Source organism: Danio rerio, chromosome 19 (assembly GCF_049306965.1).
Source record: "Danio rerio strain Tuebingen ecotype United States chromosome 19, GRCz12tu, whole genome shotgun sequence".
NCBI classification, from domain to species: Eukaryota; Metazoa; Chordata; class Actinopteri; order Cypriniformes; family Danionidae; genus Danio; species Danio rerio.
Window position 1 is genome coordinate 45,492,573 of NC_133194.1, and position 18,204 is coordinate 45,510,776.

Here is an 18,204-nt window from a genome sequence, read left to right on the forward strand (position 1 = left end):
ATATATATATATATATATATATATATATATATATATATATATATATATAAATAGTATTTATCTCATTGGAAATCGTGCAAACAACAAGAAATGGTTAGTGTAATTACTATTAATTAAAAATAAAACTTAACTCTGAGAAAACGTTGTGAAGGTGATGATACACAGACAACTTTTTGGTTATGTGCACATAAATATGTCATAGGTTTTGTGAAAGAAACACAAAAAAATGTCTTTCTTTACAATTAACAAAAATGTGTACGCTCTGTGCTCATGTCTGTTACAGTCAGTTCCTGTTTGGAGTCTCTATCAGCCCACACCTACAAAACACACACTGACACACGATCAGAAGATTAGAAAAACACCAGACAGACAGAGACATACGTTGTTCACTGACCCGTGTGTGTGGCGTCTGTTGATTGAAGGTTGATTAATATGGCTTGGATGACAAATTTGCTCACACTCTATTTAAATGTACAATTCACGCTACTAACAAACCATTAACTAAGACTTTTAGCTCAATAAACTACTAATTGGCTGCTTATTAATAGTTATTAAGGTTGGATTAGAGATGTTAAATAAGATCATATGTTATAAGTACTAATAAACAGTTCATATCTTAAAAGGCATGTAATAAGCCAGTAGTAAATGGTGTGAATTGTTACTTAAACTAAAGTGTTACTATTCATCATATTGCAGCGACTCTCTATTGAACTAACTTCTGTTGAAGCCGTTGGTTTAAAAGGACAGGTTACCCAAAAATGACTCACTATTTACTCACTCTTGTGTAGTTTCAAACATTTATGAGCTTCTGTTTTTCTGTTGAACACAAAAGAGGATATTTTGAAGAATGCTGGTTGCTGGAACTCATTGACTTCAATAATAATGTTTTCCCTACTATGGAACTCAATGGGTAGCTACCAGCATTCTTCGAAATATCTTCTCTTGTGTTCAACCGAAACAATAAACAATAAAAAAAAAGATAGGTTCTGAACAAGGGTTGGTGATGACAGAATTTACATTTTTTGGTTGAACTATCTATGAACTATCTATTATATATATAAAAAAAACATGTTTATTATTTTATTGTATAATGTTTTTTAATTATTTTGAGTTTATATATTATTCTTGTTGTATTTGTAGCCACACTGAAAATGTAAACCTTTGTCAATTTGTATGATAATGTTTATAATAAAAATTGTAAAAAAAAAAAACTATATTTTCTGCTAAAAGTAACCCAGACTCATTCTGAATATGTACTGCTATATACATTTCTGGAGAGCGTGAAATACATCCCAGGAGGTACGTTTTTTTGCAGTTTTTGTTTTTGCGAATCCACTAGAGGCCACTGTGTACGCTTTATCAGATCTCAAATTTTCTCTTGTGTGCCATTCGCGCCCGCTTTTGAGTAAATCCACCAGAGTCCGCTGTCTACTGGCTGACTGACCGACCGATTAACTAACCCACCCTCCTCCTTCCCTAAACCCAACCAATAGTGTTTTCAAAAGCACAGATTGACCAGTGGCCATCCACTTCCCTAAACCCAACCGCAGTGTTTTTAAAAACAATCCAGAAAAAGAAAAGCCCTGATTTTTTACCACGTTTTCAGATTTTACCACATTCTCACTCTGTTGTTTACTTGTTTATTTTACTTTTTGGCTTTTGTTTTTGTCTTACCTGCTTTCTGGAACCATTCTTCATCGCACTCGAACCCCGTCGTCATTGTCAACTCCATTCTGTGTCTCAAGTCCGCTGATGTACATCGTGAGCCACTGGGCAAACTGGAAGCAATGGGACAGTCATCCATACGGAGGTAAACGGTCAGCTGGTAAGCGCGAAAAGGAACGGCGTCATAGCTATTCTTAGTGTTCATTTTAAAAGTGAAATGCAGCCATACATACCTCTAGCTGCACAATTTGCGCTCTCCAGAAATGTATATAGGTCTAGGTTTTCAGAATGAGTGTATGTTGGCTAAAATAGTGATTTTGGGGGGTTGGAATGTGTTTATTTAAGGGATTTTTTTTACAAAGTAAAGTTTTGCACATTTGTATCACCACTCCAGACAAACATTTCAAGTCACATAGAAAAAAAGTCATATATAAACACACTTATGAACACACAAACACACACACACCTCTCAGACAAACAAGGCATCAACATCACTGAGCGACACTTCACTGGCAAATTCAATATCTTTATACCCCTCCCACTTATTATAATATTAAACCACACACAACCAATCACAACCCTCCATCCCAGAGTCCAGTCTTATAACTCGTCATGAGCTGCTGCTTCGTCTGCTTTGAGTTTAAACTCGTCCTCTGTGATTATTCCATCTTTATTGCGGTCCTGATTATCATACATGCTCTCGATGATGCGCTGCGATTCGAAACCTGGCGCCAGACGACCTTTGCCCTCTTCTACCTGCTGGAGGATGTAATCTGAAAACTGTGTGGAAGGGATGGAAAGGTTCATTAACATTTTGCAGATGTATTGACGATAAACACACAAACAAACAGAGCTGGGTATTAATGGATGTATTCTGGAGTAGATAATCAGATTCCGGCGGTACTGAGGCTCAGTGGTTAGCACTGTCGCAAGAAGGTCGCAGGTTCGAGTCCTGGCTGGGTCAGCTGGCATTTCTGTGTGGAGTTTGCATGTTTGCAAATCTCTGTGTTGGCGTGGGTTTCCTCCGGGTGCTCCGGTTTCCCCCCACAGTCCAAAGACATGTGGTATAGGAGAATTGGATGTAGCTATATTGTCGTAGTGTGTGTGTGAATGAGTGTGTATGGATGTTTCCCCAGTGATGGGTTGCAACTGGAAGGGCATCCGCTGTGTAAAACATGTACTGGATAAGTTGGCAGTTCATTACGCTGTGGTGACTGCAGATTAATAAAGGGACTAAGCCGAAAAGAAAATGAGTGCATGGAGGAATTTGCAATCGGTATCTTACTACAAATCATAAGCAATCTACCCAGCTCTTTAAAGATGAACTGGTGCTGCACACACAAACACAAAAGTAAATATCAATGCACCTCAGTTTTGTCCACTTGTGCGTCTTTGTTCTTGTCCATTTCACTGAAGAGGTCAGGTGTGACGTTGTTATTCCACACAAACATGTAGCCTTCAGGAAGACCTTCCTCCACATCCACCATCTCAACCTCAAACACCAGCACTGCACTGCCAGGCACCTCTCCATCTGAGCACACAGATACTACACTGTAAACCCCAACAGTAAAGTTTATCAAATGAAATGAGTGTAGTTAAAATTGACTGAAAGTTAATTCTACTCTTTTGAAAAGAGTTTTGAACTCAGTGTTGAAGATAATAAGTTAATGAAATACTTCAACTTACATGGAGTAAGTTCACAGTACTCATATAGTATCTTTCTTTTTTTTTACTCAAATGGTTTGTAGCAGTCAGTTTCCTCAAAAAAAAAAGGGGGGGGGGGGCACAGTGCACTGCATTATCTGCGCAAAAGTTCTTGCTAATGAATGCATGAGGCCGTTCAATTTAATAAGACATTTGCAGATGAAGTGTACCCAACCCAAGTGGCCTAGTGATGTTTTACTTTTAAATTGTACATTAGGCTTTTATTTGTGCATAAGCATATCTAGATATAGTACCAAACAAATCGTATTTTTGTCATACATACTGCTAACTTATAGGAGTGATAATGTCATTAAATGTGGAGGAGGGCCTTACAATATTTTCCGGGGGAAAAGGGGTCTCAGGCAAAAAAAAAAGTTGGGAAACACTGCTTTACTTGTTCCAAACCTGATTGAGTTTCTTTCTTTTGTTGAACACAAATGAAGATATTTTGAAGAATCTGAGGACATGTTTGGGTGAAATGTCACTTTAAAGTGCTTGTTTGCTTTCAGCTCTCTGGTTTGTTTTGTGCTGGCTCCCTCTAGTGGGTCCATGACAAATTCCAATACAAATCGTGATCTATGCATTAAAAAACTCAAATTACTTTATATACAAATACGAAGTTTATGTAGTTTCATTAAAACATACTTTTAATTTTAATCTGTAAACTACTGATGACATTTTTCCTAAGTTATTATAATAATAAGCATTTATTTTAGACAGCACAATACAGATTTTTTTTTTACTTCAACTATTTGGAGAATTAAAAACTTTTTAAATAAACCTAATTTTCAGTCACAACAAATGAAAACATCAAAAACATTAAATTTTCATGAAGAAAAAAGATCTAAAGGACAATATTTAAATGCAGATGTTATAAAACTCCCAACATGTGATATTGTTTGTTGAGTAATTTTCAAAAATAGAATTTCACATATTATTAAAGCAATTTTTTAATTGAGATTTTATAATGCAGATCATAAATATTGCAATAAATTATATGCACCATGTGGCTATCTACACTGTAAAAATAATTCTGCCTTAATTTTTTTTTTGTTGAATCAAGTGAATTTTTTTAGTCATCTCAACTTACATCAATCAAATTGACTAAACAAATTAAGTTAAACTTAAACTTCAAAAATGCAGCTGAAACCTGATTAACTTAATAAAATATGTTAAAGCAACATAAATATATTTGTTATTGAGACCTTTTGTCATTTTTATACAGTCTATCTAAATATTTATTACACATATAATGGTTGCAATATTTATGATCTGCCATATTAAATCATAACTGTTTATATACAGTATAGTTACATACCTGTACACACACACACACACACACACACATTATTTGTCAGAGCATTATCTTACCCACTCCCCTCTCTCCATATGCAAGGTGAGGTGGAATAACTAGCTTGCGCTTCTCTCCGATACACATTCCCGTAAGGCCTTGCTCCATTCCTATGACAACCTGTCCGGATCCCAGAACCACATTATACGTCTTACCATACATGTGCCTGCAGTTACAAACAGACAGAGTGCAAAAGATGAATTTAGATCAACAGTATTGTTCAAATATCCACCTTTTTCTGCACCAGACTACTGCAATTTAAATTGTGGGTTTCACTTCTGGTTTAGGGGAAATTCCACTAAAATAACACTTCAGATGTAGAGGTTGTGCTAAAAGAAAACCCATAAACATAGTGAAAATTAAGTTAGAGGTTTGTCTGCTTTTGTGCTTTATTTTTATTCATTATTAATATAGAGTTTTGCTTTGCATTTGAACGTGACATCAATATCACAAGCATTAAAAGCTCCTTTTGAGTTCACTGTATTTTAGTCCTCCAAAGCCCAGACTTTCAAAAGTAATCCAGCGGGATTTTGGATCAGGGATTGGATCAAATCTTGGGAATGGGGTTTTTCAAAAGTTACAGAGGGATTTTGAATTAAGATCAGACCATGTTATTCAATCTTATGTTTGATTTGCATCAAATCTGCCTATCAAACTTTGAACTCGATTGGGATCCATTTGATCCAAAGAAACAGGATCATCCTGATCCCATCAGGAGGGTGAATTCAGTTGATTTTTTAAAACCAAATTAACCATTTATTCATTTTCTTTTCGGCTTAGTCCCTTAATTAATCTAGGGTCGCCACAGCGGAATGAACCGCCAACTTATCCAGCATATGTTTTACGCAGGTGATGCCCTTCCAGTTGCAACCCATCTCTGGGAATCATACATACACACTCATACACTATGGACAATTAAGCCTGCCCAATTCACCTGTACCACATGTCTTTGGACTGTGGGGGAAACCGGAGCACCCGATCACACGCGATCGCAGGAAGAACATGCAAACTCCACACAGAAACACCCAACTGACCCAGCTGAGGCTCGAACCAGCGGCCTTCTTGCTGTGAGGAGACAGCACTACCTACTGTGCCACTGCGTCTCCTTCAAATTAACCAGTGATAGAGCCAGTTCAGAGGACGGGGATGATTGAGAGGCCATGATCGAAAGGGCCGATTGAGGGACTTTGGCCAGGACACCAGGGTTTTACCCCTACACTTTAAGAGAAGTGCCATGGGATTTTTAATGACCACAGAGAGTCAGGACCTCGGTTTAACGTTCCATCCGAAAGATGGCACCCACTCACAGTATAGTGGCCATTTCACTATTTACTGGGGCATTAGGACTCACACAGACCGCAGATTGAGCGCCCACTGCTGGCCTCTCTAACAGCTTTCCCATGTGGTCTCCCATCCAGGTACTTACCAAGCTCAGCCCTGCTTAGCTTCAGTGAGTAACCACTCTCAGTGGCTGCAGGGTGATATGACTGTGGCAATATCAGATTATAAGATTAATGCTACCTCAAATAGTCACCTTCACTGATTGTTCACAGTTTAACAGAAGTTTCTACCATAATTCCCACAAAGCATTATGGGGCATAAAAAAAGGTGGATAATCGTTTTTGGTAACAATTTACCAAAACAACAAGATAAACATGTAAAAGCAACGCACGTGGAGCCGATGTCAGTGCCGTCCATGAGAGTGGCGTTGTAATGGTATTTGACAAAGTCTCCACGTTTTGCGTTGTAAGTGCAGTTCTCCGGCTTCACGCTGGTGATCTCCACTGTATCAGAGGGGTTGTGGAAGTCAATAATATGGACATCGAACACCAGCACAGCTGATCCAGGGATCTTAGTTCCTGTGTGAGGGCATAAAAGAGGTTTATACTTGTTCTTTTCACTCAATTTGAGAATACAATTGAAGGCAAAATTATGTGACATTGTAATTTTTTTCAAATGTTTCCCAAAGGCTGTTTAATAGATTTTTTCAAAATATTTTCAAACAAAATAATTTTTGATAATGAATTTCTAATAACTCATTTCTGTTTTCTTTTCCATAATGAAAGTAAATCATATTTTAATCCTTAATATTCAATATGCAAGTGCAATTTCAAGGCTTAACTACGCTGAAAAAAAAAAAGTTGACTCAACCTAAAATTTTAAGGCAACAAACTTCAGGACATTTTTGAGTTTACTCAACTTAAATTAAGTCAAGAGCAGTGATTGGGTTGAAAGTTGAGTCAACTCAAAAATGTCCAGAAGTTTGTTGCCTTAAAGGGACATTAACCCCTGAAACACGACCGTGAATGCAAGACGAAGAAGCTCCTGATGAGATGAATATTAAAGTCTCACAATGGTAGATATTCCTAACTGTATTTGTTAAAGTAAACAAATAAATGCGAAATTAAAACAAAACTTTTGTTTCGGCACATTTATAAACGCAACACTAGCTACCATTTTGGATATGCGCATAAAAAACTGGTTAATGGAAATGCCAAGATGTGCATAAATGTAGAAAATGTGCACAAAAAAAAAACATGCGCATAACTGAGTAGGATCAACTTTTTATTCAATAAGAAAAGATGCGCATTGCGCAAAAACTATTATAGAAACACTTTTACCGAATAAATTCCACTATGCGCATTTTGTTTTAAGAGATCATGTGATTAAAAAAATGTGTGTGAGTGGATAAATCAGCAGGCTGAGCACACTATAAAACATCTAAAATGTTGTTTTGGTCATTCTAAAACACCTCAACCATCTCAGTATTAGTGTTATTATATTATTAATGACCTCCAGAATCAAGAGTGTCTGTGTTGCGTGTCTCACACCTTCAAACGCCACCGCGCATTCACTGCATGTCAGTATTGCCCTCTAAAGTCATTTATTAAATGAAGAAAAGATTCCCGCAGCTTCTCCTATCACCGCAAATTCCGCTTTTACAGTTGATATTTGGCGCCAGTTAATCAGGAAGTGACGATTTTGTTCGCTTTGAGTCATTGAATGGAAACGCTGCTTCATTTGCACATCTTTTATGTGGTCGTCCAGTTTTGCGCATAAAGTTAAGTTTTGGATGGAAATATTGCTACTGATGACCCATGTCTCCGAACAATTGTTTTTCCTCTTTCACTTGTTTTAATTATGGTTGGCAACACAACGTGGCATCTCTCTGAACACTGTAACATGTAAAAGGAGTCTTCGAAGCTATCATGCATATTAATGAAGTTGTGCCTCATTCACTATAGAGCGCGCTGATTCTTTCTCTGAGAATTAATGCTGAAAACATTCTTTTTTTCTTCATGAATTAATGCTGAAAACTCAATGACGTCACGTCTCTACGGTGGAATTTACACAATGATCTAATCGCCATAACACACTTAATTTATTTTTAAACCAGATTAACGTATTTGCTCAAAACACAAAAAAAAAAATTGCTTTTTGTGAAATATATGTGTCCTAATAGTGTTTTTAGCAGCATGGGACACATATTTGACTGTCAACAGCTCAAAAAATGAGTTTTGGTGTTTCATGACCCTTTAAAAGTTTAAGTTGAGTGTAGGTTAATAAGGTTGATTTGGGAAGTCATTGTACAACTTGTTTGTTCTTTAGCCAATTGAAAAAAATACAAGTCTTAAAAATTTACCGTAAAAAAATTTAAAACAGTCAGTCAAGCTTAAACAAACAACCATTTCTTTTATAAAAATATAACAAGACATACTGTAAACATATTCCTTTACTTGGGAAATATTTGAACAGGAATAACAATGACACTGGAGGGTGAATAATTTTGCGTTTAACCACTAAAAGACAAACCGGTGCCCTCCTCTCCATATGCCAGATGAGGTGGGATAGTAATCCTTCTGCGCTCTCCAACACACACACCCAGAAGCCCTTGGTCCATTCCTGCGATCACATAGCCTTTGCCGATATAAGTGTCATATGTGTGATTCCTTGAGTAACTGCAACACAAAGGCAAGAATAAAAGGGTCTTTATTGCACGGCTGTTTAGAATACTTAATTCTGATTGGTCAATCACAGCATTTCAAGGTTTTTTGTTTGTTAGCACAGGCTCATATGAGAATTCTGAATAAGCTTGACTTGTCATCGAATACGTTCACATTAGGGATGGGAAGATTAACCGATATGTATCGATACGCGGTCATGCGCGTGCACGATGCGAGTGCATCGGTAGAGCAGCAGAGGATGAATGAAATTTTGGAAGCAAATCGAGATGCATCGGTTTTTGCGAGATGCATCGGTTTTTCCACGATACAGCTTATATTTTTAATATAGAATGTATTTTTTATTTATTAACAAGTGTTGTCAACCTGTTTTTGGCGCATAATTTAATCGACCTACTTAAAGTAAGCCTTAGCAACGGATTTGCGGATGTGTACACTTACACTACAACTGTATCAGGTGTGCGGATGAAGTTAGTGGTGCGCCCTCAGAAAGCGCGAGAAGCAAAACAAACATTTTATTCCCCACTGAGTTTTAAATCTAAAGTATGGCAACATTATGGATTTAAGGATGGACGACATGACAGGACAGATGCAATTTGCAAAAGTGTGCCGCGCATCTGTAAAATACACGGGCAGTATGACTAATCTGAAATCTCACTTGAAGCGGCGCCACTGTGTTGTTGTGAAAGCTCCATCTTCCAGTGGACCTCTATTCTGCCGCCCTATGCGCGGATATAACTGAGGACGCGCCGGAGTCGCGGACCTCTGTTCTGCCGCCCTATGCGCGGATATAACTGGGGACGCGCGTGTGTCGCGGACCTCTATTCTTCCGCCCTATGCGCGGATATAACTGAGGACGTGGGTATCGCGGACCTCTATTCTGCCACCCTATGCGCGGATATAACTGAGGACAAGCGGGCGCTGATGGAGGTGTCGCGGACATAACTGAGGATGCGGGTGGTAAGGGGGGGTGTTGCGGACGCCGCCCTCTCTATACTTCCGCCCTAGGCGGCCGCCTAGGTCGCCTCTATGGACGTGCCGGCCCTGTTCATCTGCAAAGATATTCAGCCTAGTGTCACGGAGAACGAAGGTTTTGAACACCTCCTTCTGTTAATTTTTATTTAATTATAATAATAATAATATTAATAATAATAATAATAAAAATAATGGGCGTCACGGTGGCACAGTGGGTAGTTTGACCACCTCACAGCAAGAAGATTGCTGGTTTGTTATATTTTTATAAGCCTGTTGTTTACAGTGACAGTGATGTTTCAAAGCAGCATAACACTGCTAGTTCACGACCTTAAGTTTTGAATATTCAGTGGCAAAATATATCTTTGTAAAACTTGTTTTCATAGTTGAAAAGTTAAATCACAATTCTTGTTGTGCAATGCTAAACCTTTATGTTGAAAGAGTGCAAATATATATATATTTTAATATATATTGCACTTATACATTCTGTTTATCTTGAAAATACTTAAATAATATGTGCTATATGTTCTAAAATGGCCCTCTACTGTAAACTGACACTCTGGCTCTGAGAGAAAAGCCAGTTTGTAAAAAAAGTCTTGGTTTTGCTTGGTTAATAAATAATCAAACTCATTCAATGGCACAGCATCCTCTTTCACATAATCTCATAAACTTGATCTAATTAGTTAGTGCTGAATTATCGCATCGTATCGTGATATGGGTGTGAATCGTATCGTGTCGCATCGCAATATGTCACAAATGTATCGCTAATATATCAGATCGTATTCTTTGTATCGAGATGCGTATCGGATCGGCATTATAGCTTAGATGCCCAACCCTAGTTCACATCCATATTTATATGCTTGTCTTTCTCCACTGCTCTTTTTGACAGTTTGGCGCCCTCTTGTGACTGAATAATGTGCAGGTTAGTGTATGCTCCATTTAGCTGTTTTAACTTCTACCTGCTTTGCTTTTAACCTTTGTGTGCTATTGGGGATGTTTTTATCCACTCCAGGGTGATTTTGATGCTTCATTTGGCTAGCAGATGAAATGATTTTTGCTGACAAATCTTATTTTGACATGCATTTTGGGAAAATGCTTTGGAATTTTTTGAAAACTCAAAACAATACACTCCGGGCAAATTGACTACCCTTTCGTTATGTTTGTGGCTATTTTTGCCCCATTGACTTCTATTATAATTACGTGTTTTTGTTTGCAAAGCCATGACAGCATTTAATCATGCATTCTTGATTGTTTCTGGTCTTCCCGGTTGGGAAGAGGGTGATTTTTACTATTGATTATAAGTTACAGTCCAAAAAAAGCTTAGTTTATGGTTTTTATATATGATACAGTGTGTGTGTGTGCGTTTAAAAAAACAAAGTGGTGTCATGGAAGTCAATTGGGCAAAAACAGCCACCAACATAATGAAAGTGTAGTAAATTTGAACAACAAACAAGTATTAATGAAAGAATTAATAAACTATTACAGCTCAGAACTATGACTTATGTTTTATTTTACATTTTGTGGCAAGTAGCCATGTAACAAGCAGGATAAAGTACATCCAGGAGGTTGTTTCCGCAGAATAAAGCCCTTCTACAACAGCTTTATCCTGTGATAATAACGGCCCTTATGTACTTTATTCATTCATTTATTCATTTATTTTCCTTCGGCGTAGCCCTTAATTTATCAGAGTTCACCACAGCAGAATGAACCGCCTATTATTCCGGCATATGTTTTATGCAGCTGATGCCCTTTCAGCCACAACCCAGAACTGGGAAACACACATACACTCTTTCACTCACATACACACTCATACACTAAGGCGAATGTAGTTAATCTAATTCACCTATAGCACATGTGTTTGGACTGTGGGGGAGGAACCCCACACCAAATGCAAACTCTACAAAGAAATGCCAACTGACCCAGACGGGACTCGAACCAGCGACCTTCTTGCTGTAAGGCGACAGTGCTAACCACTGAGCCACCGTGCCACCTGAATGTGCTTTATCCCCTACTTAAAACCTGTTTCTGTTCAAATTCAGGGTTTTTCTCACCTGGAATCGAAGAAAGTGCCGTCCAGCAGAGAGCCGTTATAATGATAACGCATGAAGTCTCCAACTTGACTCTTGCGTGGACAAGGATCTGGAAGGTATTCTACCTTTACTGCGATTTCATCTTTGGGGTTATGAAGGTCCAGCAGAACCACATCGAACACCAGAGAAGCCTGAGCGGGGATGTCACTTCCTGTATGAGGAGATAACTGTATGTTGTTATGCTTATTGTGCATTGTTAGTATGCGTTGCTGATGAAATGACTCGCACCATCTCCATTCTCTCCATAGCCCAGGAAAGGTGGCAAGGTGATGATGCGTTTTTCTCCCACACACATTCCTAGAAGCCCCTGGTCCATTCCTGCAATCAGCCAGCCAATGCCCACGTAAGTGTCATAGGTGCGCATGCGTGTGTGACTGCAGTGAAAGAATGACATCAGAATTACCAGTGAGGAAATGCACATAAATATCAAGGGATTTTTCATAATTAAGAGAAAATATATAATTAGAAATAAACCCACCCACCCCAAGGATAATAAACAAATTTACCCAGCAAGCACACAACATCATAAGATATTAAAATCAGGTTAGATTTAAGTCATGATGTCAAGTGACCAAAATTCAATGTCTAGCCTGCGTCCAAGGACAATGTTATCTTAATGTCTAATAACAACGCCAAACTACGTTAATATTTGTTTGATTTTAGGTTGCGTTGGAAAGTGACCAAAATCCATTGTCTGATAGATGTCGTAGTGGTAACGTACACACAACGTCAAGGTGTAACATGATTAGACATTGATATTTGGGTGAATTTCGATTGATTTAGACATTGAAGTTGGCCTGACGTTGGGTCCTGACATCCACCAAATTTTCATTTCCAAACAAAATCCAACCTCCCCACGACATTGGGGTACAATGTCAGTATGACGTCATGTTGACGACCTGTGCCTGCAGGGCTAAGTGCAAATTAACATTTTGCTGTCTTCAAAATTCTTTGAAGAAACAACTCCACTAGAGTTGAACAGTTGAGTTTTACCATTTTTTTAATCCATTCAGCCAATCTCCAGGTCTGGTGGAAGCACTTTTAGCTAAGCTTAGCATAAATCATTGAATTTGATTATACCATTAGCATCTCGCTCAAAAATGACCAAAGATAATTCTTTTTAAAAATTCCTATTTTAACTGTAACTATTCTGTAGTTACATTGTGTACTAAGACTGATGACAAATTGCTACTTTCTAGGCCGATATGGCAAGTAAATATTCTTTAATTTCTGCATATAAATCAAAGAACTTTGCTGCTGTAATAAATAAATAAATAAATAAATAAAATATATTTCATATTTCAAATGCAAATATCACCCATTGTTTTCTAATTGCACTCTATAACTTGCACCTATAACCTTCACATGCTGCAATTGCACTCCTGGTTAGACCTAAACTGCATTTCGTTGCTTTGTACTTGTACATGTATAATGACAGTAAATTTTAATCTAATCTCATATAAATATAATATATATATAAATAATTTGTATTTGTATATATAGTTGAAATCAAAATGATTTGCCTTTCTGTGACCTTTTTTTTTTATATTTCCCAAATGATGTTTACCAGAGCAAGGAATTTTTTCACTGTAAATATTTTTTCTTCTGGAAAAAAGTCTTATTTATTTTATTTTGACTAAAATAAAAGCAGTTTTTAATTTTTGAAAACCATTTTAAGGTCAATATTATAGACCCCCTTAAGCAATATTTATTTTCAATTGTCTACAGAACAAACCATTGTTATACAATAACTTGCCTAATTACCATAACCTGCCTAATTAACCTAGTTAAGCCTTTAAATGTCACTTTAAGATAAAAGTAATCAGTTATTAGAAATGAGTTATTAAAACTATTATGTTTAGAAATGTGTTAAAAACAAATCTTTCCGTTAGACAAATATTGGGGAAAAATATACAGGGGGCTAATAATTCAGGAAGGCTAATAATTCTGACTTCAGGTATACTTAAAATAAAAACTATTTATGTTGTTTTATTAGGTCCACACAAATGATCTCACCTGGAGTCGAACAGCGTGCCATCAAGCAGAGTGCCATTGTAGTGGTAGCGGATATAATCAGACACTTGTACTTTTCGCTCACAGCTCTCCGGCATGTGGTAGGTCTTTATCTGCACCTTGTCTTCTTTGTTCCAAATATCCAACATCAGCACATCAAAGTGAAGGATGGAGTCTGGAGGGATGATGTCACCTGATGGGAAATGACATAAAACTACTGTGTGAGGGGAAAAAAATAATACAAACCTGCTTGGCAGCTCTAGCACCTGCCCATCTAGAACCACAATAAATGCTGTGGTCTTTGTGTTTACTATAAAGGTTGCATTATTAGTTTGCTAGCAGAGTTCAATGCAAGTAACAGTGCAAGGGGAAGTGTGCCACCCTGTCTTTAGTGTACAGGGGTTCTCGAATTAAAAACTCTATTATTATTATTATTATTATTATTATTAATAATAAAAACTCTATATTTTAAAATAACAGATTAAGCTTTAAAGGCAGATCTGTTGTAAGCTCTGAGGCTGTTGACTGGTCTTACATGCTTCATGGTGAATTATTATGTTAACATTAATTCAGCACAATTAAAAATAATCTATATTTGCAATACAATGTTGTAAACATTCATTCATTCATTCATTTTACTTCGGCTTAGACTCTATTTCAGAGGTCGCCACAGCGGAATGAACCGCCAACTATTCCAGCATATGTTTTACGCAGTGGATGCCCTTCCAGCTGCAACCCAGTATTGAGAAACACCCATACATACTCACATTCACACACACACTCATACACTATGGACAATTTAGTTTTTCAATTCCCCTATAGGGCATGTCTTTGGACTGAGGGGGAATCCGGAGGCCCCTTAGGAAACCCACGCCAACACGGGCAGAACATGCAAACTCCACACTGAAATGCCAACTGGCCCCGCAGGGACTCCAACCAGTGATGGTCTTGCTGTGAAGCGACAGTGCTAACCACTGAACCACTGTGTTGCCAAAATCTAATTTAATAGAGGAATTTATGCAGAAAACTACATTACCCATGATGCTGTGCAGAAAATTCCACCAATCAGATTGGTTTCTATCCACTTGTGTTAATCCCTGAAATCAGTGGTGTTAATGTGTATGTTGAAGTAAGAGAAATGAGCGACTAAAATGATAATAGCCTGTCTTGTATAGAAAGTATTTTATTTTATAGTATATGTTAGTTATGAATAGGATTTTTTTTCAAATAGCTCTTATGTCCAGTGTTGAGTTTGCATTTGTGAATAATCTATATAGCACCATTGTACTGCGACACATGACATTTTGTTCCTCTATATGTCCACACATGTAGCAGAATAACAATATAGCTCGACTTGTCTTGACAAATATCAAATTAAAATCCTTTAATTCGCAAAAAAACATCTTTACACTTGCATGAGGTGCACTGTGAACCCTAATGTTGACTTTACTTAAACAATTAAGAAAAATTTACTAAACTGAACTTAAAGTTTTGCAATTAACTTAAAGTTAATTTAATTTATGTACCATGAAAATGCATAAACTTAAGATTTTTAATGTAGTCAGCTCAAAATCATAATTAATCCTTTGAAAAAAAAAATGGTCATTTTCACAAATGTAGTCTTGACTGTAAAATTCTAATATGTGCAAGGTCTTCTTATTTTTTTTGTTTAAAATTTTTTTTTTCATAGTATATTATTACACACACACGCACACATATGCATATATATATATATATATATATATATATATATATATATATATATATATATATATATATATATATACACACACACACACACACACACACACACACACGATAATGTGTAAAGTAATGAAGTCTCCCAAAACGTGCATATCTAAGTTTAGTGCTAAGTTTGGTGAACTGAACAATTTAAGATTTAAGTATAGTCTACAAAACCGGCAAGTTAAATAAACTGAAATGTCCAAGTTTTGTTTCTGTGTGCAGTTTGCATGTTTTTCCCCGCGTTTTCGTGGGTTTCCTCCGGGTGCTCCGGTTTCCCACACAGTCCAAAGGCATTGGGTACAGGTGAATTGAGTAGGCTAAATTGTCCGTAGTGTATGAGTGTGTATGTGTTTCCCATTGATGGGTTGCAGCTGGAAGGGCAACCGCTGCATAAAACATATGCTGGATGGGTTGGCGGTTCATTCCGCTGTGGCGACCCCCAATGATTAAAGGGAGTAAACCGAAAATAAAATTAATAAATTAATATATTTAGCTCTGTCACATCCCATGAAGCACCAATATATTAATTCAATACTCCTAATGCCTTCAAAATACTTACAAATTCCTTTACATGTGTGACAACAAAACTTGAAATTAAATTAATCCATTTATTTTGTTACTTTGGGTTTTTCCCTCATTATAGCTATTGTTGTTGTTTTTTTTTTTTGTTTTTTTTTGCTTTATTAGGTTCATCTTAGGTCAGACAACAAAATATACATCATATTGATAGATACACTGAAATGATTCACCAAACAAGAAATTATACATATTTATAACAATTAGACACTAAATAAGTATATAAATTATAAGGTAAAATACCACATGTATAGAGCTATTATGTTTTATACTATTGTCATTTTGATCTTATATTTCTTTTGCTTTAAATCAAAGTTTGTGATGGAATTCTGCTCTCGGGTAGGCTTATAACACTTTAATAAAGGCATTTTTTTAATCCCAGTGGATAAAAATAAATAGGAAAATACTTCCAGAGTGGACTACAAAAACAATGGCATTTAAAATAATATATTTTTAATTAATATTTAAATATTTTATATATTTTGATAGATCAATAAAGCTTATATGTGCATCTTAACAAACCATCACATTAATCCAAGGTTTGATCATCATTGCATGTAATTATGAACATACTTGTGCTTGTTTCAGCTGAATTAGGCAGACACACACACACACACACACACTTCAACTAGTTCTGACAAGTGTACATGGCTCAACATTCTTCATCAGTTCATTCATTCTCTCCCATTTGTTCAACTTCCCCCGTTTCTCTCTCTCTCTCTCTCCACCTCTGACTCAGCAGGAGTGCAGGAGAATCATGGGAAATGTAGGCTTCATATATTAGCATCTCACCTAGTGCTATATGTTCCAATGCAAACGTGCTGAGGCATCCACACTGACAGACATTCATGCATGATGTAGGACATGTGTGTGTGTTTACCGTAACCATCCTTTCCGTAGGCGAGCTGTGGAGGGATTTTGATCATCCATCGCTCATTAACACACATCCCCACTAAAGCTTTGTCCATCCCAGCGATCAGCTGCTTCTGGCCGACAAACACGTTATAGGTGTTTCCACGGTCATAACTGTAAAACAAATATACATAAATGCATCAACAGACATATTGTGTAGTACAAACTATTTTATTTTATTTTTTGTTTTATTTTATTTCTAAAAAAAAACATGGTTTATGCTTAAAATAATATATTCATTTGCTAAAGATTAAGAACAAACAACTTAAAAGGTATATTTCCTTAAAGTCACATTATCTGACTATTTTCTGTACTCTGATTTCCTTTATCAGACTTTTAATGAAATTAAAATGCAAAGATAAAAGATTTTATGTAATCACGCATTTGCAAAATTAGTGCAATAGAGATTTTCCCGCACAATACCTTTACTTTTAAGTGTGCATTTTAAATGCATTTAAACCATGTTTAATTAACTAGTTTAAATTATTAACATCTAGTCCTTTAAAATAAATGCTCTATCATACAGCACCCATTTTACACCCATGCATGCACATACATCATTCATTCATTGACAAATTCACTCACTCACACACATCCATTCATTCATTCATTGATCCACGTATGCATTCATTCAGCATGCTATATCTATTGGCAAAACAGTAAACTAAGCTCTTGCATAACTAAATGTCCACTATTGTGGGCTAATTGATGAAGTCTGCTCTGCCTGCATGCGTGGCTTGAGCTCAACTGACTGTACACTAAAAACAAGCGCAAATGGCTTCAGGCCAGGTGAGGAGATGAACAATGGAGGTCAAAACATTTTTTACTTTTTTTTTTTTTTTTTTTTTTTGTACATACCTGGAGTCAAACTTCTTTCCATCAGGAAACATGCCGATGTAATGATACCGAACATAGTCTCCGGATTTGACCGCCCGCTCGCAGCGCTCCGGGGTGAAGGTCTTCTCTATCACGATGTCATCTAACGGTACCGGCGGCGCGTTGCAAGCCACAAAAGTCACTAGGAAAGCCAGGAGAATCATCTGTATCAACCGTATCATCTTCCGTTTGTGTTGTGCAAAGGAATGGCTCGTTGCTGCTGTAATGCGTTGCAGCAGCTTCTCTAACGCGATTGAAGTGTGTAGACGTGGTGGACGGATCCTCAAACTCCCTCAAACTTCTTCCGATGTGTCCGGTGTCGCTTTACACGGGGAAC

At 37.0% G+C, this 18,204-nt stretch overlaps 1 protein-coding gene across 1 annotated transcript; it reads right to left on the bottom strand.

Annotated features, from left to right (window-relative positions):
- Positions 1 to 1,986: 1,986 nt before the first annotated feature.
- Positions 1,987 to 18,204, bottom strand: fkbp9 (FKBP prolyl isomerase 9). The gene is given in 10 exon segments (NM_001003520.1): positions 1,987 to 2,445; positions 3,033 to 3,196; positions 4,741 to 4,886; positions 6,393 to 6,579; positions 8,534 to 8,679; positions 11,706 to 11,895; positions 11,973 to 12,118; positions 13,761 to 13,950; positions 16,960 to 17,105; positions 17,850 to 18,204. Coding segments are annotated over 10 exon segments (1,695 nt in total). The 5' UTR covers positions 18,050 to 18,204; the 3' UTR covers positions 1,987 to 2,265.